At 37.9% G+C, this 25887-nt stretch overlaps 3 protein-coding genes across 3 annotated transcripts; 1 reads left to right on the top strand and 2 right to left on the bottom strand.

The window, feature by feature from the left end:
- The first annotated feature begins 3035 nt into the window (after positions 1-3035).
- On the top strand, positions 3036-6181 carry LOC149647026 (uncharacterized). Its single transcript, XM_089849875.1, has one exon. The coding sequence runs from the start codon at positions 4373-4375 to the stop codon at positions 5381-5383; it is 1011 nt and encodes a 336-aa protein (XP_089706001.1). The 5' UTR covers positions 3036-4372; the 3' UTR covers positions 5384-6181.
- Positions 6182-15309: 9128 nt separating this feature from the next.
- On the bottom strand, positions 15310-21047 carry LOC149647025 (putative glutamate receptor). Its single transcript, XM_089849580.1, has 7 exons — positions 21006-21047; positions 20819-20922; positions 19453-19546; positions 19181-19339; positions 15663-15677; positions 15460-15610; positions 15310-15383 (listed from the first exon to the last, which is right to left on the bottom strand). The coding sequence occupies exons 1-7, from the start codon at positions 21045-21047 to the stop codon at positions 15310-15312; spliced, it is 639 nt and encodes a 212-aa protein (XP_089705706.1).
- Positions 21048-23638: 2591 nt separating this feature from the next.
- On the bottom strand, positions 23639-25384 carry LOC149647024 (uncharacterized). Its single transcript, XM_089849874.1, has 2 exons — positions 25283-25384; positions 23639-25019 (listed from the first exon to the last, which is right to left on the bottom strand). Exon 2 carries the CDS (start codon positions 24993-24995, stop codon positions 23712-23714), a length of 1284 nt encoding a protein of 427 aa, XP_089706000.1. The 5' UTR covers positions 24996-25019; positions 25283-25384; the 3' UTR covers positions 23639-23711.
- Between the last annotated feature and the right edge of the window lie 503 nt (positions 25385-25887).

Genomic DNA, 25887 nt, shown 5'->3' with positions numbered 1-25887 from the left:
TATGTTAACTTTGTTTCACACGCTTTAACTCAACTTTAGCCGTATTGACAAGTGTGGGCGAACAATGGAATATATTAAAACATTAAGTTTTATGATGGTACAAAGGCTGATTTACCCTCTCCAGTACTATACATTATAGCTCTTGTAAGAAAAGTAACAAAATTTGTCAGTAATTGGAACTATATGTTTAATTTTGGAAACGTATTCTGAAAATAGAAAACATAAATGCTTTAGATCCTCATTTTTTATATGAGGCCAATCTTCAGGGTCAGATTGTGAACTTCCGGTTAGTTGTAGGGTAAAATATGTTAAGAGATGAATTATGTGTTTGAAGGTGATCTACAATTGAATTCTAATAACGTGTTAATCGGTTAAGTAGAACCGGAGTTATTAAACGTTTTCTCGATTTTGTCCGCCATTTTCCAATATGGCGGAAATTCCTCCAATGGGAGAGTGTGGGAGACCACACCACGTTAAAGAGCGCCCAAAAATCTATAAGATCTGAAATTTTCAGCTTTGTTTCAATTTGTTCAGGGTTAATACCTATTTTTCCTGTACTATTGTAGTAATTATGCGGTGTAGCGTTGGAGACTTTTGGTCATAAATATAAAAAAATTGACACGTTATAAAAAATTAAGTTTTGGGCCAATGTGATATATCAAACCGGTGGGCCTTAAAACTCAACTGTTAACTATTTAATATAAACCTATACTAATAATTGTGACTATAGCGTTCGCAGTAGATTAAGATATTTAAAAACTACATATATATTAATCAGGGACCCATGTAATTTTAGAAGCAAGAACGGAAAACGGTTAGCCTTTACTTCTGTTCGACTCATACTGATAAAGCCCCCCCCCCATTCAACACGTAACGAAAAATTTAAATTTTCTTATTGGCTCACTTAATCTACGTTTTGATGACGTTGCTGACTGGGACGGCGTAAAATACGTAATTATTTTTAACCTCTGTCGCTATGACCCACCTCTTATTTCATACCCCCCCCCCCGTCCCGAGGAAGGGGGCGTGGACTTACGCGCGCCCAGATTACTCTGTTCACCATTCCTGCTTCTAAAATTACATCTATCCCTGATTAATTTTATAGCGTTGTTCAGGGTACTCGTAAATGGGAAAAGAAAAAAAAATTAAATATACTAAAACAATTAAGTGTTATTGTAATTAAGAGAGAATACGTATCGATGTTTCGTTTTTAATACTTTAATACTAAATCACGTTCGATTCCAAAATAAAAATAAACTATATCTAGATGTAATTAATTTTAATTAACAAGTTGTATAAATTATTATAAGAATGGTGTTAACAATCTTTTTATTGAAAGAGATATCGTTGTAGTGTTAAAAATTTAATATTTAACAAGTTATAGACGAATTAAAATCTTCCGAAACTATTGAGAATAGATATATATATATATTCCATGTTTCGCTTCCACAAACTAAACTCGTTTTCAATAAAATAAGGAATTACGTAAATATTCAACTATGATTTTAGGTGCTTCTATAAATTCATTGGGTTTATAAGATATGTTCCATAAACATGACACTACCTATGCTTCGTAATGCTTACAGCTACAGCTAGTTCGTGAACGACAAACGAGAATTGACTACACTCAGTAAATGTTGCAGTACATCTCTCTATTTAGACTGTAGTCACTGTACTAAGCCTTTGACATCGCCTCACCAGGTGTACGTCGCTTTACGAGAATCTATGACCTACTTCATTCAATCACTTCATGACAAGCTCTCAGTAACCAGTGACAAAATTATGGATGATGCTTTATTATACAAACTTTGGTGGACCAAATGGGTGGACTGACAACTTTGAAGCCTTTGATCCACATAAAGAATGTTTCGTCTTTACAGACGATACTGCGGCTCCCCTTTTGAAATGAGTCTATTTGCAAGTGGATATTTAGAGTAAATCCATCAGTGACATGAAAGATTATTTGGCAGAAATGGTAAATATAAATTTAGTTATAATTCTGGACAATGGCTTCCAGAAAAAAGGCCCTGACGGGTTAACGTCCGTATACCATTTATCCGATTAAAACACTTGGAGCTATTGCTACAAGTATTGTTATATGTTCGTATATTTCTGCAGGTCCAAGTAAGATCAAAGGTAAGTTTAGAGTTTCCAATCATTAAACAAGTCAAGTAAAAAACATTTCCGTATTAGCTAGGTGTGGTTGGGGGTGGGGAGGGCGTGCTAGTTTCGTATGTGCTAATGTAGTAGATTATTCATGTTTTCAATCTCGCTAAGGTAGTATTAGAGGTGGCCCTACAGTTGGGGTAAATTAAGTTTTCACTACGACTACCTAAAATCCTAAATGATCTTTTCGTCTATCCACCATCCACATACAAACCACAAACATACACATTCACACAACATAATCGAGAAAGTCTTTTTCAACCGCACCAAAGATAAAAGAGTAGGTTAACGCAAGTTTTGTATTCGCCACTTAAACAGTTATAAAAATTCAGTTTACACTCCCATCCGAATAAATAGATGAAAAAATAAAATTAAAATAAACATAAACTTTGCACGCCTCCCCCTCCCCGATCATTAGCGAAGACGCGAGCATCAAAATCCACGGTTTAACATGTTTGTTATTATTACAAGTATTAATGTAAGTAGAGCATATAATAGGTAAGAATAAGATGTATAATAATCCTTTTATTTATGTCCAAGCTTCCGGTAGCATCCCTTACGCGATTTGAAAAATGTTTCCCCTTTGTGCCACTAGGAAGACCCGTGTCACGAGTTTTACCTAGACAATGCCTGTGGCGCAATTCCCTTCGTGGTTTGATATGCTTATGGCTATAGTGATTTCAAGAAGAAAGCTAAGGTCGGGAAAGTCAAGTATTAACCGAAGTAGGTTTAGTGAACCAAAGAGGATATAATTGAGACCCGATATGAAGTAAACTATGGGTTTTGATCTTCCTGTCTGTAATGAAGAGACATTAACGGTTCAGAGTGAGCCTAAAGTTAAGTACACGTTTAAATAATAAGGTCTAGATTTAATATTAGAAGTAAGCACCATAGTGGCAATTAGATCAGTGAAAGGGTTAATCGTATTCGGGTTGTAGCTTCGGAGTTTTCATTCTTGTTATGGCGCGCATTGACTTTCATTGCGTCTAACCACAAATCAGCTTTGATGATATTTAACGTTAACAGTCGTGTTGGTAAACTAAGAATATATATGAGGTGAAACGATACAATAGTGTTTATACTACAAACCAGTTGTGAATGTTGCTATAAGAATATAGGGTTAACAGTTGAGGCGTAGACAATTGGGCCTTTTCAAGCACATAAAGGTTATATCTCTCCTAAAGTTATACAGTTCAATTCCTGTTTCTTTTCCCATTGACTAATCTCCATGTGTCCAAGACGTATCTCTATTGGGTGTAAAATGTGTTTTGCTTTACTGTATATTCGCTATGCTTGGAATACTGCTTTAATAATTCGTAAATTTTTAATTCAAAAAAGAGAAATAATTCTATATCTAGGTTAATAAGTTTGTAGTATTAGTTCTCCTCTTGACTCGGAGAGGTAATATTTTGGTTTTTCCAACTTGTATTTCTCTGCAGAGCACGGTAAATGTCGCATTGCTTAGAGACAAGTTTGAAGCGATAAAGGGGTAGGCTGAATAAAAACGGATAGGCTGAGTCATAAGTTTATCATGCCTCTAAGTACACAAATATGGGTTAGCACTGGGCATCTTTGGCAGGCTACTGTGACGTCAGAACTCGTATAGCGCTAAGATCCGAAGAGAGAAAATTTTGAAATTTCTGTCGCGGTGCAGCCACCAAGCGGTCGAGACGATTACTAAATGGGTCACGTGAAAAAAAATCATCCAATGGAATAAAGGAGATTTTTACGTTTCGTATAGGCAGGCATTGGGGGGGGGGGACGAATTTTACTTAAGCAATCCCAAATCCCTCTCTCTCTCGTCAGATAGAGGCTGTTTCAGTCCTGAAACATTCTAAAAGGGATAAAAGAAACGCTCGGCTAGGCAGTACAATTTTGTATTGAACTTGAGGTGATAAATGATACGGAGAGAGTATAGGGTTTCATTAAAGGGAGCCAGACAAACACTATTGCCATAGGAGTAGCAGCCATTTCTCTACTTAGAGGCATGATAAACTTATGGCTGAGTAAAACGGGATAGGGACGAGATAAGGAAAATCTAGATCCCTCTGAGCTAGACTAGGTAAAAACGAGATTGTCTGAACTCCAAAATACGAACTATTATATTAATTCTAATCGTATCTGTATCAGAGGTTTTCTAGATAAGTGGTTATTCATCTTATCGCTGATTCTGGAAACCTTAATATTCATTTGAAAGAGTCAAGCCATGGCGAGCAGCAACAGCGACATCGAGAACGAATCTTGTTCTTCGGCCTCTGAAACCGAAGAAATTCTTCGCTTAACGAAACAAACTCACAAGTTTCGCATCTTTTCGAAGGGAGAAAAGCGTACATGGAGTGTTCAACTTCAGTGCCATAATAGCCAAGACGAACCGGTAAGTCGACCGTGGGAGATTACGGCTGACTGGAAAGACGTATGGCTTTCAATATATGGCAAGGATACAAGCGATGATAACAGCGAGTACCACAAATCCTTCTGCAGTGTTGATGTTTACGTCAACAAGTGGCGAAAAGCTTATTCGTGTCAACTAACGCTAAAAGGAATTGAATGTCGTAGATTCAGTTTCCAACAATTTGCCAACTGGAAAGAAATTGACGCAGCCTTTGAACCCGTTTCACTAGTCGAGATACATGTAACGCTGGGTATCGATAAGGAAATGGTCGATGGTATCAATCAACTGGAAGTCGGTAATTTCATGAACAGTAACTTTCTAAGTGACTTCGTTATCAAAACGAAACAGAAAGAGTTTCCCTGTCACAAAGTGTTGCTGGCAGCCAAATCGGATTACTTCAAAATGATGTTCTCAAGCAACATGAAGGAAGCGAACGAAAACCGAATTGACTGGACGACAGTGTTCGACGCGGAAACTGTCGACGACTTACTCCATTTTATCTACACGGCAAAAATTCCACCGAACATCGACAACACTTGCATCAATTTAATACACGCCGCTTATCTTTGTTCCCTGACAGATTTACAAGAAATTTGTGGTGAACGTTTGGAAACATTAGTCAACCAGGAAAACGCCCTCGAAATTCTGCTAATTGCAAAAAAATGCGAAATTAAGGAACTTAAAGAAGTCACCCTTAATTTCATCGCTCCTCGAAAAGAAGAAATTTTCAAGACAGCTGCTTGGAATGAGACTAACGTGGAAATGGCACGTGATTTGTTTAGTGCTGCAATGGATGTAATGTCCCAAAAGAAACCCAAAAGTTAAGGGGTTTAACGAAATTTGGTTTACGTGTACCAGTTATTTCGTTGCGAAAGCAGACGACAAAAAAATAAGCACGCATCCTAAACGAAAGCTCCGTTTAGAACATTCTTATTAAAACATACTTTTTCATGTTCAAATTTGATCAATTAGTCAATACATAAGTTCATAAGATATGTTGTCCATAAGTTCGTCATTGGTTACAAACTGGAGCTTGTCATGAAGCGACGTAGGTCATAGATTCAGGGTAAAGCGACACCTGGTGAGGCGCTGTCAAAGGAGTAATGCAGACTAAATAAGACGATGGAGGAAGTGCTGCAAAATTAACCGAGTGTAGTCAATTGTGACTTGTCGTTCTCGAACTAGCTCGAGCTGTAAATCTCTAGCATTACAAAGTATAGATAGTGCCATACTTATGGAACATATCTTATAAACTTATGGTCAATGTTAATTGCCGTTTTTGTATCACTATATTTGAAATTCTTGGGTATCCTCCCAATGGACCGAATTCCCAATGAACCGAAATCCCATTCAACCGAAATACGCCAAACTAGATAAGAAACTAGCGGAACGGCGGGTTTTCGAACCACTGGGATTTGCGTAAGATAAGGAGATATCATCGATTCGAATGCAACGGGGTGACGTTGATTTAGGACAGGGTTAGGTTAGGTTAGGTTAGTAATATTTTATAAATCATTTAACAATGCTACGCCTTTTCCAAAATATTGATGTTTAGCTTCATTGACTTCTCAAAATAATATGCCTTTTCCAAAACATTACTGTTTTGTTATGTTAGGTTAGGTTAGGTTAGGTTAGGTTTGCTTTGGTTTGCTTTGGTTAGGTTAGGTTTGGTTAGGTTTGGTTAGGTTTGGTTAGGTTAGGTTAGGTTAATAATATTTTATAAATCATTTAACAATGCTACGCCTTTTCCAGAATATTGATGTTTAGCTTCATTGACTTCTCAAATAATATGCCTTTTCCAAAACATTACTGTTTTGTTATGTTAGGTTAGGTTAGGTTAGGTTAGGTTTGGTTAGGTTAGGTTAGGTTTGGTTAGGTTAGGTTTGGTTAGGTTTGGTTAGGTTAGGTTAATAATATTTTATAAATCATTTAACAATGCTACGCCTTTTCCAGAATATTGATGTTTAGCTTCATGGACTTCTCAAATAATATGCCTTTTCCAAAACATTACTGTTTTGTTATGTTAGGTTAGGTTAGGTTAGATTAGGTTTGCTTTGGTTAGGTTAGGTTAGGTTTGGTTAGGTTAGGTTTGGTTAGGTTAGGTTTGGTTAGGTTTGGTTAGGTTAGGCTAATAATATTTTATAAATCATTTAACAATGCTACGCCTTTTCCAGAATATTGATGTTTAGCTTCATTGACTTCTCTAATAATAAAATTATTAGACTTTTTATTCAAGTTAAAGCGTTTTGTAATTTTAAGTATCATTAAAGAAAATGTTACGGTTTACGGCTTATTTTAGCTTTCCTTTAAATTAACATAACTCTTTAAAACCGATTCTACGGTTAACTCATTGCTACTTCGTTTTAATCGGAGATAACTAGGCAGTGTACACTAACGTTAAGTGCAGCCATTCATGGCTATCTCCACTTTTCGTAAACCGCCCAAGGTGCGGGATTTCGGTCCAATGGGACCTCCCTTCTTTGGTTTCGGTTGAATGGGATTTCGGTCCAATGGGAGGGAATCAAATTCTTGTACTTAAATCATTAAACAATGCTTATTTCCTTGAAAATTTGTGTCTATAATATACACCAAACCACGCGTATCGAGTAGGCTATGCTCCAGTGGTGCTTCTTGGCGCGAAGGAAATAACCAAAGATGGTGATCTCCACCACCCCTGTTTTGTTGGCGCGTTATTGGCTACAACTACGCAGTTTGAATTAATTCGCTATAGAATTGTCCCTGTGAGTAAACAACAAACAAACCCAGATTTTCTGCAATAAATCCAAGGAAAGGTTTTACTTTTGGTTTCCAACACTCTTCGCCCAACCTTTTACTTTTACATATCATTCCATCCACGACGTTGCATCAACCCTATACAGAGTGTTTCTGATAAGTCCGCTATAAATTAAGGGGGATGTTCTTTGGGCGATATTGAGTCGAAAATATTCTATAACATTTTGACGTCAAGTTAAGATTGGAGTATTTTACAGATGACCCCTTAAATTTATTTAAGAAACTGAAAGACAATGATTTCCAATAATTTATGCCAGACTTATCAGAAACACCCTGTATATTATTTATAGAGATAGCCCCAATCTCCGTTACTCGTTGTCAGGTCTTATCTTCGAACTTTGTCAATGACTATGTATATTGTAAGGCCATTGTTTAAAGCAGGGGGATGGTACTTTTAAAGGGAATGAGAAGCTTCGTTTGAAAAACCTCTGATTTATGTAGCAAAAGATAGAAATAATTTCTGTGAATTCAAAAATATCAAGCTTTCAATTCTCCGATTTTTGCTTATTTGGACGCAATATGCATTTGAAAATGCTTCATATGAAATGATTTGAAATCCACGTTTTATGAAAGGCTGGTAAATATTTTTCGTAATTTCGATGCCTTTAATAGTTTTGTAGTTTTAAAGCTCCGTTTCATTATGATATTACAAGAATATTTTTTATTTTAATATTTGAAATAGCTGTTTATATATTACTTAAAGCATAGCGCGGCTCCAGTGGATCCCCTACAGGGGGACTTTCCTCCTAAACTCCGGGTTGGCTTGGCAAAGGCTAGTGGGCGGGATTTATACATGCACGTATAAATCCCGCCCACAAATGCCTCTAGCTTTGCCAAGCTAAAATTGTAGTTCGTAAGGAAAGTCAACTTATATATTACAATTACTATATTACATCTGTATATAGAATAATCCTTGCGTTACAATAAGAACGCTAAGGCTTAGACTCTGTCGGTTAAATTAAATTTCATCCGTAATAGGCTTAGTGAACCAAAGAGTATTCAATTGAGGTCCGTGTTGAAATAAAATATGGATTTTGATTTACGTGTCTGTAATTAGAGACATTAACGGTTCAGAGTGAGCCGAAAGTTAAATACACATTCAAAGAGACAGGTTTTATAGTAAAAAAGAAAGCACCATGTTGGCAATTAGATCAGTGAAAGGCTAATCGTAATCGTGTTGTAGCTTCAGAGTTTTCATTCTTGTTATGGTGCGCATTCACTCTCATTACGTCTAGCCACGAATCAGCTTAGGTGATATTTAATGTTAACACTAATGTTGGCAAACTAAAGCTATGTTCACACTCAGGGGCGGACTGGCCACGGGGGCTGGTGGGCAATATCCCACGGGGCCGGAGGAAAAATAAGGGTTTGGGGGCCGGTCGGTCGGCCACGCCGACTGGCCGTGGCATTGATCTAAATGTCTTAGGACTACTTGTTTGGTAATTTTTATTTTGAATCAATTCAAAAACAGTTTGAAAACTAAAAGGTAGGAAATTGGGGGAAGAAGCCTCAAGAAGAAGGTTATGAACTTGCAAGGCAATGCAAGCCATTGGACTTGTATTTCTTTCTATATGATAATAGCAGCATAGGCTTTATGACCGCTCTTTACAAATTTACAATCGTAAAAAATTGGTTCCCACCGTCCCACGGCCCACGCCAATATAGCCACAGAGAGAAAAGTTTCAAAACATTATGAAAGGCTTTATGGGGAAGGGGGAAGAAAGTGGCTAGTGCACGTGACATGAGTCACTGAGTTGAGAAGCAAAAATATTTTTACTTTCGGTTTTCGTTTTCAAAGCCATAATAATGCAGACATTTAGTGGTTAGCGTAATAGCGTTATTTTGTACTTTTAAATTTTCCAAACTTATCGAAATGTCGAGCCCTGAAAAATCAAAAAGCCATAGAAAAGAGTATATAAGGGAGGCGCAGAAAAAGCTAGGGCTAAGAATGTAGAAGGTTTACAAACTGCAGCTTCTGATCCTAAACAGAGAAAATTGAGTTTTGGACCAGTGCCTATAAAATCTCCTGACCAAGAATTGTTCCTAGTTAATGCGGATGAAGATCATGATTTCTTGCTTTCAGCTTCTTCATAAATTTAATCTACATTCCGCAGCTTACACTAACCTATATCTGGCTTACGAATATTTAATAACATTGTCATTTAGCCAAGTTATCTGCGAAAGAGCATTTTCAAAATTGAAAATTATAAAAAACAGACAGAGATCGTCCCTTGGACAAGAAAATCTTGAAGCTTTGATATTGATTTTGGTTGAAAGAGAACTACTTAACAACGTACCATTTAGCGATATACATCAGTATGTTGTAAATTCTTCCCAACTAATGAGAAGTATTTTAACATAAAATGCTTTTAATAAAAACAGTGTGAAAATTAAAATTTGCTACCACTGAAATGTTTTTTAATTACTTACTGTCAATTTAAATTGCTAATTAGTCACATTTAAATGTTATTTAGTCACATTTAAATTGTTAATTAGTCACATTTAAATTGTTAATTAGTCACATTTAAATTGTTAATTAGTCACATTTAAATTGTTAATTAGTCACATTTAAATTGATAATTAGTCACATTTAAATTGATAATTAGTCACATTTAAATTGATAATTAGTCACATTTAAATTGATAATTAGTCACATTTAAATTGATAATTAGTCACATTTAAATTGATATTTAGTCACATTTAAATTGATAATTAGTCACATTTAAATTGTTAATTAGTCACAAATGTTTTAGCCGGATTACAGGATTTTATGGTTAATTCACCTCCTAATGTAAAAGTAAAACCTGGCTGGAGAACGGTTTTGGTCCTTTTGGGAAATTGGGGGCCGCTAAGATATGAAATTTTAGGGGCCGCGACCCTTCAATGCCCACCTCACGAAAACGCCGCCAGTCCGCCCCTGTTCACACTTGCACGGGAGTCGGTTGACAACTCGTTTTCCCAACAAGTTTTTAAACACTCTTTATTGCTAGTTCGAAGCGATTTCAATAGCCTCGGTTCACACCTTAAGAAGCTTCTGTTAGTGCCATCTGCTTATCTTTTCGTTGGTTTTGTCTGCTAAGGCCATAGAAAATAGCCTTAATACTAGTCTCATCCCATGTGAAATACCCCTGAAAACTAGAAACTAGCTTCCAAAGCCGCTTTAAATTGGTTCGTGAAGCAACTTCAAGAAACCCCTTTTGTAATTAGTTTCACAAGTATCGATTTTGTTCACACTTAACTTTGGAAGCGTTTTGAATCGCTAGGTAAATAAGTTTGTAGTAGTAGTCCTCCTCTATACTCGGAGAGGTAAAATTTTGGTTTTTCAAACTTGTTTTAAAATGATGCACATGTTTCATGATAAAAATTTTCAACTGAAGTAATTTTGGTAAAAAAAACTAAGTTGAGAATTTTTTAAAATAATCGATGTTTTATGATCGTGTCTTCAAAAGTGAAAATTTGAATATCTGTTACTTCAGGCAATTAATTTTCTACACTTATCTTTTACACTTTCTCGTCTTTGTCAACAAAGACAGTTTTTATTACATGTTTTTGCCTAAATTGCAATCTGAACCTCCTCGAAGTCAGTTCGACCTGTTTTTAGCGAACGTGTTACAATTTGGCCTAATAGTTTTGTCGCATAATTTTGGCCTGCTGATGAAGTGTTGTAGTGAGATATAATTAGCGCGGAATATCTGGTTAATTATTAAGTCTTAACCGATTCACTATGGGAACATGAATCTTCAGATCCAAAGGTATTTGAATATTACACGTTGTTACAGGGTATTCAAGTGATAGTTGTAAGCAATCGTGTTTGTGAGTCGGTAATTTATCTAATGTGAAAATTGGACGGCTTGAGAATGACTAACTGACACTATAGCCCCATCAGGCAAAAGTATAGGTCTTTCGTAGGGGCTTATAGTATATGCGTGACAAAATTAAAAGGAACTAATGAGAAATCTTAGTTTAAACGTTTCTTCATCAAACCGGAACAGAATAAAGGCATGGCCTACTGTGATTTCGTTCCTAGTTGGAGTAGAGTTGAGATAAGTTGGTAGCATAAGAAAATAATATATAGGGAGCTATATATAATTTTCTTATGTCGGTTGAGATTATCTACATTTGTCTCATAGTCTTGACCCTATCTAACGATTCCGTTATAAAATTCTGAGGCAAGGCTTAGAGAAGCCGTAAGAAATCCTAGTCCAATCAAAGCTATTATTCCACGAAGTTCATAAAGGTTCAAGGCCTCGAAAGATGGCGGTTGAATGTGCCAAACACACATTCGTCCTTTGTGAAACAGTCGGCTCAGAATTGGTTCCAGCTGTTTCGTTTCTTCAATAATTCGAATTCTGGAAATCATCGAACAATTTAATAGTGTGTAAATTGAAGTCGTATATGTTTCAGTATTTTGACTAGTGATGGGCACAAACCGATATCATATCGATATATCGGTTTGAGCTTAATTTACCGATATATTGGTAAAAATCGGTTAATAATGGGGTAATAATCGATAAAAGTCGGTTGATAATCGGTCTAAATCGGTTTTATTGGGTTATAAATATCGGTTTCATCGGGTTATATAATCGGTCGATATCGGCTTCATTAGGTTATATAATCGGTCGATATCGGTTTCAATGGGTTATATAATAGGTCGATATCGGTTTCATCGGGTTATATAATCGGTCAATATCGGCTTCATCGGGTTATATAATCGGTCGATATCGGCTTCATCGGGTTATATAATCGGTCGATATCGGCTTCATTAGGTTATATAATCGGTTGATATCGGTTTCAATGGGTTATATAATAGGTCGATATCGGTTTCATCGGGTTATATAATCGGTCGATATCGGCTTCATTGGGTTATATAATCGGACGATATCGGCTTCATTGGGTTAAATGATCGAAACTTATAGAAAGAACAGTAAATATTAACTTATGATCACTTACAAGCGATTTATCCTGTTCTTTAATGGGACATCCAAATTTTTCCGTAACCCAAGACTTAATGGCATCCAAAATATGGGTTCGGCGAAATTGTAAGAATCGCCGCGTTGACAAGCGTCCGCCATGAAGTACTTAAGAGGTACTAGTTCGTAAATATAAGCGGTTTGTTTCTCTCTGAAAATCTTTGTGTTTTCGGCGTTAAATAATTTGGGAACTGGGATAGCTCCGTTCTTTAGTTCGGTTACAGACCAAACATCCTGGCGAACTTTCAAAGTTGACAACTGAAATAAACAAGTATCTTCTTGACACTTACTAGATTTATGGATCCTGAGTTATGGTATAGCGGAGCCTCCGAGATATCTAGGCCCGTGTCTATCGCGAAGCGAGAATATTTTTTTAACTAATTTAGTTCGCAGTGCTTTCTCACTTGGGGGCGCTTTTAGTATCCTAAAATAAAAATAAGTTCAGCCTCGTGAACCCGTCGACTGCTACAATATTTGGGCAAGGCATAGACGGAAAGCGTTGAAGCCGAGGTCGCGGATATTAAGAAAATGTTTTAGAAAATTTTCGAAGACCTTTATTAAACAATCATGTCAAAGAAGTAAAGGATAAAAAAGCTAAGGTTAAAAAAATTAAAGGTTACGAAGGAGTAAAATAATTCCTCTTATGGTATAATAAAACCAGGGAGGAAAGGGAGATGCCGTGTGAATAGCGCGAGGTGTCCCTCTTTTGGGTGGGGGAAGTAAATTTCCGAGCCAACGGGGGTAGTATCGCCCGGGCCACCGCGAGCTCTACTGCGCAAAGTCCAAATTTTTTATCTCATGTAGCAACTATTCGTGATGTCACTTCGCGCATGCTCAATGATCCACCGAATGACCCAGGGAGAGAGAGAGAGAACATAGTATTTCATACCCCCGTTTTCAACCCCTTCCCGCTAAATACGAGTTCTGTTAGCATTAGGCGGCTTTTCCCTTTCCTCCCTGATAAAACTGTGAATTAGCAACTTCAAGAAGTTTTGTTTTACTTAAAAACAACAATGTTAAAATCTCATAAATAATTTTGTTGTCCACACAATCTAACCAAAAGATTCAATAAAAGATAAATAGCCCCTAAAACAATTACGTTAATTTAAGGGTGAAACCTTTCTCTTTCATAAAATTTTTATAGTTGGCCCCTAAAATATCAACGACAATTTATGGAAGACCCCCTGTCGCAACTGTAATAAAAGCGCCATCTAGTACACATATTGGGCGAAAATATTTCCTCTATGAAACTGGACATTTGTCCACATAAAAATCGACACGCACGGGCCTAGATATCTCGGAGGCTCCGGATATAGTTATGAAAACGTAATGCAATTCTTACTTGTAGACTAAATTGGAATAGAGTATTTTTGGGAACTATGGGTTTAACGTCTTTAAACTTTAACAAATCCTCCAAGGAAGTGATGACGTTTTGGTGAACGGTCGAGTATTTTGATGCTAGTTTTGAGGAGAAGGCGATACACAGGATTAATGAGGTAAAATACCACAGAACTTGAATACAGGAGTCTCTAGGCGTATTGGCTGTGCTTTTTATACCTGCATAAGAAAAATGGTATGGTTTTCCAAGGTGCTAACGAAATAGCAGGGGGGGGGGCAGGACTATAGCTTAAAATATACTGACTTTACCAGGTCAGGATGATTAATAGACCCAACCAAGAAATAAACAAGTTGGCCTGGTCTGGTCTCCATCTAAGGGATAGGATCTCGTGACTAACGAAATTGACTGTAGTACCATCTGCCGTTGAGCGACGAAAATAAATCTCTTATTTTACTTTTTGGATTAGAGTCTGACTCTTGAGGTAAAACAGGTTGTGCGCATGGCAAAAATCAAGCCAATAAGGTTATCCCTATCTCGCCTCAAAACCCGCGAACGAGATCTGAGCCGTTATAAAAATTCAAAAGAATTGTTGGTTGGGTCTATTACTCGTTTTGGCCTTAATTTTAAAAGACGGCGGCATATTCAAATTAAAAACCATAAATCCCGTACATAGAGGGCCGGATTAAAGGGGGTGGGTCGAGGGGGCACTGGCCCCCGGGCGCAAGGCTTGTTGGGGGCGCATTGAGTTAAATTATTCCCCCTTAGCAACATATTTACTGTTCCGTTTTTTGCGACTTAAGGGGGCGCAAACTATCTCGGCCCCCGGTTGCAAAATTGCTTAGTCCGGCCCGGCGTACATACGTTGCAGGTATTTTTTTTATATTTCTGGCCACCATTTTAAAAGAAAGCGGCATAGTAAAATAAAAAAAGCCCATAAATTCCGTCTGTAGGATATAGATATCAACTGTTATCTTCTGCTGTTATCTAATCAGCTTTGTCTATGAACACTAAGCCTGTGGCTGGTTTACAGATGGGTCCCTTAACAATGCATAGAGGGGTGGTGGCTAGCCCCTATGCCACAGCTAACCTACAGCGCCCTATACTAACTATTACCATTAACCTCTGCAAGTTTTGATGGAAAGGAGAAACCGGGTTAGACCGCGGAGGAAAACTCTTGTTAACAAGCGGGGAGACAACTTGCAAACTCTACGCAGAAGGACTTGTTCCCAGATTTTCACCCGGTACCACAGTCCGGGGTTGAACCCGGGATCCTCTTGCTGCGAGGCGAAAGTGCTAACCGCTACGTCACCCCATAAGTATATTAAATATTGATGAAATCGGTCACTGTCAAAGATCCTGTATACCGGTAACGGATTACGTGTGATCGTTTCAGCTCTGTAAAGAGCAGGGCTTTTAAAGATTACGCGTGATCAATTTAGTACAGTGAAAGGTGTACACCGATTACACTGAGTGACCGGCCCCTTGTTTGAAACGTACAATCAAGGAAAGTTTTGGTCGCCATTTTTCAAAATGACCTCGGATTGTAAATTCTCCTTATTGAGTACCTACAGTTTAAAGCGGATCCGCTACAAGGTGAATTTCCTTACGAACTCCAGTTTTGCCTTGGCGAAGGCAGAAGGCATTTGCGGTCAAACAACTTTTAAATCCCGCCCACTAGCCTTGCCCAAGCCAAAACTGGAGTTCAGGAGAAAAGTCAACTTTGCTATAAGAGTAACGTGCTTGATACACTCAGCCCCTTATAAGTAAAGGAGATTATTTGGGCTGTGCGTTTAACTTACTTTGAGTTAGCATGCTGGAAAACGTGTTCCAAACGCAAATAACGAAAGGTTCTCGTTGCTTATTTTTCTCATATTTTACGACGTTTTTTTGTTGACACAAAAACAATGAAAGCGACACGAGTAGTAAGGAAATCAATATAGCCACCCATACCTAGCGAAAGTTATTTTTATTAAATTTATTAAAATTAAAGACATTTTATTACTGAAAGAATCTCGAGCTGTAATAGTTTAGAAGTCAGTAAAATGAAATTACACGCGTTGTTTACTAAAAATGTTTATTAGGATTAGCACGTCTACTTCTAAATGTTAACTTATAGCTTTTGATGAGTTATTTTAATGATTTAGATCTGTTCTATATTAGAGTTAAACAGGAATAGATTTAATTTTAGAATTATAGGAATGGAGAACAGAGTAATCCGGGCGCGCCTCAAAGTCCCAGACCCCCCTACACGGGAAGGAGGGTTATGAAAGAAGAGGCGGGTCATAGCGATAGAGGTAAAAAGGAATTACGTATTTTTCGCCGTCCCCATCAGCAACGTCATCAAAACGTAGTTTAAGTGAGCCAATAAGATAATTTAAACTTTTCGTTACTCGTTGGAGGGAGGGGCTCTATACTGGCCTATGAGTCGGACTGCTGTAAATACTAACCGTTCTCCATTCCTACTTCTAAAATTAAATCTATCCCTGATTTAAACATGGATTTCTAGTCATTTCTTAAACTGTATTATCAAGGAGTATTGGGTTGGCGTGTGGTGTGGGCCCGATATAATACTCCTTGGTATTATAATCCTAAGCAGATGGGGCTAATAGAAGAAGGATGACACTGTATCCTCTTAATGCTTTAGTTATGTAACATGATTATTCCCAGGCTCACCCTTTTTGTTTGCTCTCCCGCTCATTAAACGGTTTAAGCCTCAGATGGGAATGGCACCGTGGGGTGAATTCTATCACTGTTTGGTACTAAATCCTCGGCAATCAACCCACATACCTCGTCTTGACGCGGGACAAAAATCCACAAGCGTGTCTAGTTAAGCGCTAAAAGAGTAGTGATGAGGGAACTATTTATTATTATTATTATTGTTGTTGAGGAGGGTACGCGCCCTAGCACCGATGCCAAAGGCATATTGTGCATCCTCGTATTCAGGCCTTGAATAGGCCCGTAGCTACAGCGTAGCGAAGTATTCGCTCCACCGTAATAGAGGAGACCCTTTAGGGCTCCACAGTGTGTGAATCAAAATGTTCTAGTCTAAGCGAGGCGAAGCAGTCGCACTCGCAAAGTACGTGAGCGGATGTTTCATCCTTCTCCCGGCACGACCTGCAGAGAGGGTCGTCAGCAAAACCCATCAGATGGAGGTGTCTATTAAGCCGACAGTGTCCGGTCAGAAGACCGGTGGCCAGCCTAATATCCCATCTGCTGAGCGAAATTAGGTCTCTAGCGCGAGACCTGCCGGGACCATTGACTAACTGTTTTGTCTGTCTCTGGCCCTCCATGTTATGCCAGAGCTGGTTTTGTTTGACAGTCAACCTGTCATGCAGACTCCGTTTGACGTGCCCGTAGGGGATGGGGACGGCCGGCTCCGGCCCCAAGAGCTTGGCCTCCGAGCCCCTTTTCGCAAAACTATCGGCTTGCTCATTGCCATAATACCCGCTATGCCCTGGCACCCAATACAACAGAACCCTGTTGCAGGACGCCAGTCGCGCTAGCAGATCAAGGCAGCTGCGCACCAGTTGAGAGGTAATCTCACACTGGTTCAGCGCATTCAAGGCGGCCTGACTGTCAGAGTAAATGCTCACAGTCCGTCCGGTATACCCTTTGTTAATACAGTAATCTGCGCAATAACAGATCGCGGCAATTTCCGCCTGGAACACACTAGCAAAGGTGCCCAGGCATGCAGAAAAACCGACCCTTGTGGTTTGGCAGTAATAGCCGGCGCCAGCGCCGGTGTCAGTCTTACAACCATCGGTGAACCAAATAGTTTCACCTCCAGTGCCAAGAGGCAGCAGGTTAGTCCACTCGGCCCGACTGGGAAAGTGGATGCTGAATGGCTTAGTGAAGTCAAAACTGGTAACGGTTTTGTCAGAGCACATCGTAAGCGACGGCTCGAGTGCGGCGTACTCCCGGAAGAGCTTCGTATGACTGTAATCCCAGAGAGGGAACTATTTAGATGTGATTTGATTTAATGGGAAGCCATCAGATGAGCGGTTCCCGTATGAGCGGATTCCATAATAGCGGTCCTCATATCAGCAGTTCAGTAAATAGCGGTTTCCCGAAATGGCAGTTTATCCGTTTCAACAATTACCGATACAGCGGTTCTCGTAAACGCGGCGTACCATTACAGCAGTTCTCTAAAGAGCAGAAAAACAGAAATGCGAAAAACGACTGTTGTTCGTTATGGTGTACGCTGTGCTATATGAACTTAAATAGAACTAGGTCAGATATGGTTAGCTTCAAGTTGATTATTTGAACCCCCAATAGTGTTAGGTTATGTTAGGTTAGGTTGGGTTAGGTAAGGTTAGGTTAGGTTTGGTTAGGTTAGGTTGGGTTTGGTTTGGTTAGGTTAAAGTTGATTATTTCAATTAAATAGTATTAGGTCAGGTCAAGTTAGGTTAGGTTGGGTTAGGCTGGGTTAGGTTGGGTTAGGCTGGGTTAGGTAAGGTTAGGTTAGGTCAGGTTAGGTTAGGTTTGGTTAGGTTAGGTTGGGTTTGGTTTGGTTAGGTTAAAGTTGATTATTTCAATTAAATAGTATTAGGTTAGGTTGGGTTAGGTAAGGTAAGGTTAGGTTAGGTTTGGTTAGGTTAGGTCAGGTTAGCTTAGGTTTGGTTAGGTTAGGTTGGGTTTGGTTTGGTTAGGTTAAAGTTGATTATTTCAATTAAATAGTATTAGGTCAGGTCAGGTTAAGGTTAGGTTGGGTTAGGTTAGGTTAGGTTAGGTTAGGTTTGGTTTGGTTTGGTTTGGTAAGGTTAGGTTAGGTTGAGTTTGGTCAGGTTAGGTTTGGTTAGGTTAAAGTTGATTATATCGATTAAATAGTATTAGGTCAGGTCAGGTTAGGTTGGGTTGGGTTGGGTTGGGTTCGGTTGGGTTTTTTAGGTTTTGTTTTGATTGGTTAGACTTAGGTTAGTAATATTTTGGAAATGGTGTAACAATGTTACGCCTTTTCCAAAATATTGTTGTTTATCTTTATTCACTTCCCAAATAATAATATGCCTTTTCCAAAAAAATTACTGTTTACAATTATCTACTTCCGAAATAAAATAAGCGTTCTTGAAATATTTTCTATCCTGGTATTAGAATCGTAAACTGATACAGCCTGAAGAATAGTGCAATATTTAAGTGTACTTTAAAAACACGATCCGTTAGTAGGTCACATTACTGACTAAATGATTAATGATCACAGAAAAAGGTAGCTTTCGAAAACAACGAATATAATTGTATTGTTAAGAAATACTCGAAACTAAAGACAAACACAGCCTATTTCCCCAAAATAGCAGCCGCTATTTCTAAAACAGCAGTTTTGAACAACGCCGCTGTTTTTTTTGGAATCGCGGCTGCTATTTCGAGAACTGCTCTACCGGGAACTGCTCATACGAGGTACACACGATTTAATAACCTTGCTACAAATGTAAAATGATGTTGGGAAGAATCATGTTACAATTACCCTCCATGTGGTACACTTTTCTCGAAAAGAAGCGTTAAATACTTCTGCCATAAGTTAGTACTTACCTCTGGGTTCAGTGCCTTAATGAAACTGTATTCATTTCGAATTGATTTCGGTGTATTTGACAAAATAGTTGTGTAGGTGTAATAGAATGGAAACGAAAAATCCAAAGCTTCCAGTCGACTATATGAATGACCAAATGGTATCAAACCGATATCTGCCTCCTGCAAATCAGATCGTTTGTGACAAACCAAATTGAAATAATAGAGACTGGGGTGTATGGGCAACGATAAGATGACAACGGAAGTGTGTGTACTCCGCCATGGTGTTACGATACCTCTTTTTGTAAGATTCCGAGAACACCTGTAAAATTTCCAGTAACTTTTGATTTGGCTCCGTGACTATCTTCATTTGGCCAAACCTCGGTAAAACTGAAACGTTTTTTAATTCAACTGTCATATCAGGGATAGATTTAATTTTAGAAGTAGGAATGGAGAACGGTTAGTATTTACTTCAGTCAGACTCATAGTTCAGTATAGAGCCCCTCCCTCCAACACGTAACGAAAAGTTTAAATTATCTTATTGGCTGACTTAAACTCAGTAGCGCCGCCAGGATTATTTCTCGCGTAGGCACAGCATGATCTACAGGCCCCCCTCCCTTTTGTTTTGAAAATTTATCATGCTTAATTTTTTAATGTATTTCAGGATTTTGAGGAATATCTCCAGATTTAACGACTAGATTTCAGTATTTCCTTTTTTTGTGAGATTATTAAGAGTACGAAGTTTTTGGCAACCGTGTCCTTGCGACCCTTCTTATAAATTTAGTCAATAATTACACTGTCTTGAAGTCTCTTATCAGGGATTATCTTTCGTTTCCGTGAAGCACCTAAAAAGTTACTCTAGTGTAATCTTGGTGTGTTTAGACTTTAGAGTTGGAAAATTTTATTCCTCTCCGCGACGCATGCGCCTACCGTTTTTAGGTTGGGAGGGGAATTTCCAACTCGTGTAATTTCTAGTTTCTATACAAGAGAGGTGTAACCTGGGGGTCAACGGTCAACACTTTAGCGGGGGGATCTTGTTCTTTAGAATATAAAGAAAACGGGTTTTGAAAATGCTCTCTTGTACATTACAAAAGCATAGTGTAGCGAATAGGTGTGAGATGTTGTGTTAGATTTTTACAGATAGAAATATAAACTATGAAAGTACATAAAGTAATTAAACGCTGTTAAAGTAAGAAATAAAATTTTATTTGAAGGCCTCTATAGGCACGTTTTTAAAAATTTGGAGGCCCCTCAAGTAGGCCAAAATTTTCCAACGTAGGCACGTGCCTACCCGTGCCTACTGCTGGCGGCGTGAAGTTAAACTACGTTTTGATGACGTTGTTGACGGGGACGGCGAAAAATACGTAATTCCTTTTTACCGGTGTCGCTATGACCCGCCTCTTCTTTCATACCCCTCCGTCCCTTGGAGGGGGGGGGGGTCCGGGACTTTGACGCGTGCCCATATTACTCTGTTCTCCATTCCTACTTCTAAAATTAAACCTATCCCTGGTCATATCATTGATTTAAGAGAGGAAGTGCTGTGAATTTCACGAAACAAACGGAAATACCAGGCGAGGGACAAACAGGAACATTCCACGTTAATGCTCAGCTCTATGCTGGACAAAGACTTATTGCGATAGACTTACGCTGTTATTAAAATACCTTATATTTAATTTCTCTCGCAAATCTGTAAGGATCATGCGTAAAACTGAATTGGGCAGCAGCCATGGATGACCCGTTTTGTTGATAAACGTCCAAGGTGGAACCTGTACGTTAGTAATTATAATTCAGTTCGGTACATATTTGAACCAACAAACGTTATGGGAGCAAAATAATAAGATTATCTCACATTGAATAAAGACACTCTTAAATTAGTTCCAGAAAAATTCATTCCGAAGTAGTTTTAAAGAAATGTGCGAAGAGCAAAGCGGCGGTTAATCCCAAAGTTAACTTTCACTATGCGATAAATAAAGCCGAAACCGCGGTTTCAAATTGGGAGTAATTCTTAACGTAAAAAGACGCAGTTCCAAAACTATATACTAAAAGAAATTCGAGATTAAGTCTTTACTCCAGCCTTTCCATTTTACTAGTTCTATCAAAACCCCGAGGAATGCGAAAATCGCTTATATAACCGCGAGAATTCAACATTGTGGTGGGTAAAGATTCATTAAGAAAGACCTTATACGTTAGAATTCGCCATAAGAACGCGTTTTAATTATTTTCCTGGTGCACGCGTGACACGTTCTAAGTCCATGGGCTTTTGAACATATAGTGCGTAACTGATTATATTAATCGCCGAATTAGTGAGTCTAACTGTGGGCCTAACGTTTATAGGATTTAATCATTTCTCTTCAGTTTACTTTGCTATTATAACTTTCGAGATAAACTTAATACAAGCTTGATTTCACGCATGAGAAAATCTTCTGAAAGGAATAAAAATAAAATGTTATTTATACAGGGTGTTTCTGAAAGGTCTCTTGCCTATTAATTTAAATGTACAGTCTGTTAAAAAAGGCTTTGCGCGTTGCAGTTTGCACACACATTTTACGATGCGCTGAACCAGGGATAGATTTAATTTTAGAAGTAGGAATGGAGAACGGTAAGTATTTACTTCAGTCCGACTCATAGCCCAGTATAGAGCCCCTCCCTTTAACGCGTAACGAAAAGTTTAAATTATCTTATTGGCTCACTTAAAATACGTTTTGGTGACGTTGTTGACGGGGACGGCGAAAATACGTAATTCCTTTTTACCTCTGTCGCTATGACCCGCCTCTTCTTTCATACCCCCCTTCCCTGGGAACGGGGTCCAGGACTTTGACGCGTGCCCACATTACTCTGTTCTCCATTCCTACTTCTAAAATTTAATCTATCCCTGGTTGAACACTATGCAAGCCAGCGCCCTGAAACAAAATTTATTATTTTAGTTTGGCATACCTCTTTCATATTTTATTCATTTCACAGTTTTCCATTGCAATCTTATACCGGAAACGTCAAATTAACCACTTTTACAATGTTGAATTCTCGCGGTTATATAAGCGATTTTCGCATTCCTCGGGGTCAATTCGTATTTGAAAGGTTTAAACCAAATTCAATTCGGGTGAGTAGATCACGAATGAACTACAACGTGCAAAGATCAGATTGTGCATAAATAAGTACTTTAGGGCCAAATGAGTTAGTCAAACAGTAAGCCTAAGTTATAGAGGATCTGATAACTTCTAATCAGTTCACTTTCGTAGTATAACTTTCGAAATAATAAAACTTATGTAAAACTTTATGCACTAGAAAATTGGCTCGAAAGGAATAAATAGCATATATGTATGTGGTCTTAGTTGCATTTAACTAGCTAAGTTACCCGGAGTTGCCCCGATATTTTAAGGGACTGGAAACGGGGAAGTGTTTCCTATCTTTGTAGAAACAAACACTAATAAGTTGGGAAACCATAATAAACCTCTCCGAGTCGAGACGTTTTTCTTAAATAATTAAATGAATATAATATATCTTAATTGTTTTTTATCGTCAGTAATTTACCGTAATATTAGTTAAGTCGTTTTAAGAAACGTTTTCCCTAAAATCATTTTAAACATAGCTATCTTTGACGTTTGAATTCTAGCGTATGCCTCTCTAATTTTTTTTGGAAATATAGTTATACGTTAATTATAAAGTGGACTAACCAACTAGTTAAAGCAGAAGTATATAATACTTCTCTTCGAGAGAAGTGTACCACAAAGCTGGGTAAGTGTAACGTCACTCTTCCCAACATCGGAACACTTAGAGCAAGGTTACTAAACCGAATCACATACACGATAAATAGTTCCCTCATCATTACTCTATTAGCTTTTAAATATTTGGCAAGACGCGCATGCGCTTGTGCATTTTGTCCCACGTCAAGACAATCAAGGTTTGTGGGATGATTGCTGGGGATTTAGTGCCAAACAACTATTGAATTGACCTTACGGTGCGATGCCCATTTTTAGTTTGATAAGCGGGATAGCAAACTAAAAGGGGGAGCCTGGGAAGAATGACGTTACATAACTAAAGCATTAAGAGGATACTGAGTGTCATCCTTCCTCTATTATCCCCTTCTGGTTAAAGTAATTAGAAAAGGTTGAGTTTATTTGTTTACGTGTTTTCAGTGCGAGCCTTAGCTCAGAAGTGAGGATATTCTTCTCTCACTCTATGTTCTACCCTCCCTTGCCCCTGGCGCCCTCTAGTGGCGTGTTTGATTGTTAACAACACTTCCCCCCTCTTTTTTTTTTTTTTTTTTTTTTACACAATGAAGGCTATTTAAGCCCCGTCTTCTAGTAATGTTTTTTAGCACTAGTGGAAGCTAGCCTGACGTATTAATGGCGTCCCTTATTCTATTGGTTGGATTGACCAATAAGGTCACAGGAAGAAAAAAACGCGGGAAACTTTAAATTTAGATTCGGAATAAATTGGACACGGATTTTTAAGTGACTTTTTGTTATGTGAATAAAATAAAAGTTTTCAAAAATGGTTTGAATTTTATTAAGAAAGAATTTTATGAAAAATAATATTATTAAACATAATACACAGCTTAGGAATTTGTGAAAAATCTTTCATCAAACACAGTACATATTCTATCAAATAATATACTAGCTTGATGATTTTCATGACTTATAATAACTTTTTCTTCAATGGGACGATTTTTATGCCATATAATTCCTTTTTCATCAATATCTTTTGGAATATTTTTGTAATTTACTGATTCTTGCCATTTTAAAGTGTTTCCTGGATCCAAATCTCTAATGAATTTGACAAAAAACGTAGTATTTTTTTCCACACTTAATGATTTGAAATAAGTTGCATCCAAAATACGAGACCAAGGCCAAAGGATGCCTTTATACCCAGGAGCCAAATGGCATGTCACGTCATACCAACTTGGACTATAATTCCCAAAGAATTCTAAGAATCTTAGAGCAGACTCTCTAGTTTCAGCATCAGCATCAAGTTTCAAAACGTTTAAGCTTGTTAAGTATTTATGATCATTAAATTTACGATGAAATTGTGTCGAAATCTTTAGTATGTATAAGCCATTGCAAGCTGTAGATGCTAAGAGAGCTGATGATACAATAAGAGTTTTGTCAGCATATTCGCCTGGCAAAATTGGTTTCGTGTACTCAGTGTAATAAGCAGCAAGACAGTTAGCGTAGAAGTTTGAGCATATGGTGGTTTGTAGTTGGAATTGCTCTTTCAATTTTGTTAGGAACTTCAAACTCGGAATGGCAATTGGTTCTGTGAAATAGGCATGCTGGATATAAAATCTTTTTAAGTTCTTTTCAAGATTTCGGTTCATGTAACCCTCGATGGAAGTTGGATTTTTGCAACAAACTCTCAAAGAGACTGTGGCAATATAAGCAGTAAAGGCAACTTGAACTTTAATAGGTTGGTTTATCAACCAAGAACTGTATTCTTTCCAAACACTATCGGTTTCTAAATAAGCCCGAAATCTATCGTCAATCAATTCATTTGAAAGCTCAGGAATGGCTCTTGGGTCACTAATGTAGCTGGGATAAACCACAGTGTCAATGTTTGGTTGGTATTTATCATTGTCGGAGATCAAACAATGGGTAAGGTGTGTGGTCTTTAATTGAGAAGCAATGGCAACTGTTATTTCTGCAATGTTTATAGGACGGCTGAATGGTCTCTCTGGTAAGAATTCTGGATCACACGAGCACAAGTTAAATATTTTAACAAGTCTATGGGCCGTTTTCTCCGGCAGTTCTTTGTATTTGTGGGTTTTGTATTTGGATAAGTCTTCGTCAGACCACCTTTTCTCTTTGACAAAAATATCGGCGAATTCTTGAGGTAAATCTCCCATTTTCAAACGATGTTTAAGTTTAACCTTAATAAATTTTATTAAATATTAACATGGATTGGGATTTTAAAACCCCTTCTGTAGGACCATGGATTTGACAAAGACAAAATCATGAACAAAAACAAAAGACAAGGCCAAGGCTTAAGAGTGGGAACCACCCACTGGGCCACTCCGAGCCCCAGACTACAACTTTAACTTCCATTAAAAATGACAATAAAGAAAACTAGTACAATTAAACAAATTATGTACTTTGAACATTAATTAAAATTAAAATTTAATATAATTATTACCTCACTTCTCAATAAATGTTGTAAACAACACTGACAATGGCGCCGCCAGGATTTTTTTTACAGATAGGCCAAGCGAGATTTGGGGCCCCTTATCAAATTTCAAGAGAAAAAATAGTTGCACAGCGTCGATAATATTCAATTAACAATTTTTTTATCATATTTTTTATCAAAGTTTAGTATATTAAAGTTCAGCATTATCAGACAATAGACATATTATTATATAAATTATAGTTTGTGAAAATAATAAAAACACGTAGTCGGAGAGAGAGGAGGATTTTCAGTTAAACCCTCTATGAGGTCACTGTGCACTGTCGATGTGGTGAGGAAAAGGGCAATCGGTTTACCAAAAGGAGTCTGACCTCAAAGTTTTATGGGACCAGAAGGAACGGGAGAGACGTTTAGGCAAAGAGCGCGAAACACACAAGATGACCCAATGGCTGGGCTCATAATTTTAGCCACATTGTAACGAATAGAAAATTTCAGTGAATAGCCCCTCGATAATGATTAGTAGTAATCCTAACTTCAATTCATTTTCTTCTGTTATAATTATAATAGTGCGGCACAAATAGGAAACTTGCGCACCCTTTAACAGTGCAAAAATGATT

This window comes from Phalangium opilio, unplaced genomic scaffold, assembly GCF_054372755.1.
Source record: "Phalangium opilio isolate 3A_F unplaced genomic scaffold, DU_Popi_V2 ptg000089l_1, whole genome shotgun sequence".
NCBI lineage: Eukaryota > Metazoa > Arthropoda > Arachnida > Opiliones > Phalangiidae > Phalangium > Phalangium opilio.
This window is presented reverse-complemented; position numbering and strand designations above follow the sequence as displayed.

Excerpts from the sequence above, each read along its gene's own strand:
- LOC149647026 (XM_089849875.1), top strand. The coding sequence starts at position 4,373 with ATGGCGAGCAGCAACAGCGACATCGAGAACGAATCTTGTTCTTCGGCC.
- LOC149647025 (XM_089849580.1), bottom strand. The coding sequence starts at position 21,047 with ATGAATTTTTCTGGAACTAATTTAAGAGTGTCTTTATTCAAT. Across the intron at positions 20,923-21,005 it reads TAAGAGTGTCTTTATTCAAT|GTTCCACCTTGGACGTTTAT; the intron begins GTGAGATAATCT and ends ACTAACGTACAG. Across the intron at positions 19,547-20,818 it reads CGAGAGAAATTAAATATAAG|TTTTACCGAGGTTTGGCCAA; the intron begins GTATTTTAATAA and ends AAAACGTTTCAG.
- LOC149647024 (XM_089849874.1), bottom strand. The coding sequence starts at position 24,995 with ATGGGAGATTTACCTCAAGAATTCGCCGATATTTTTGTCAAAGAGAAA.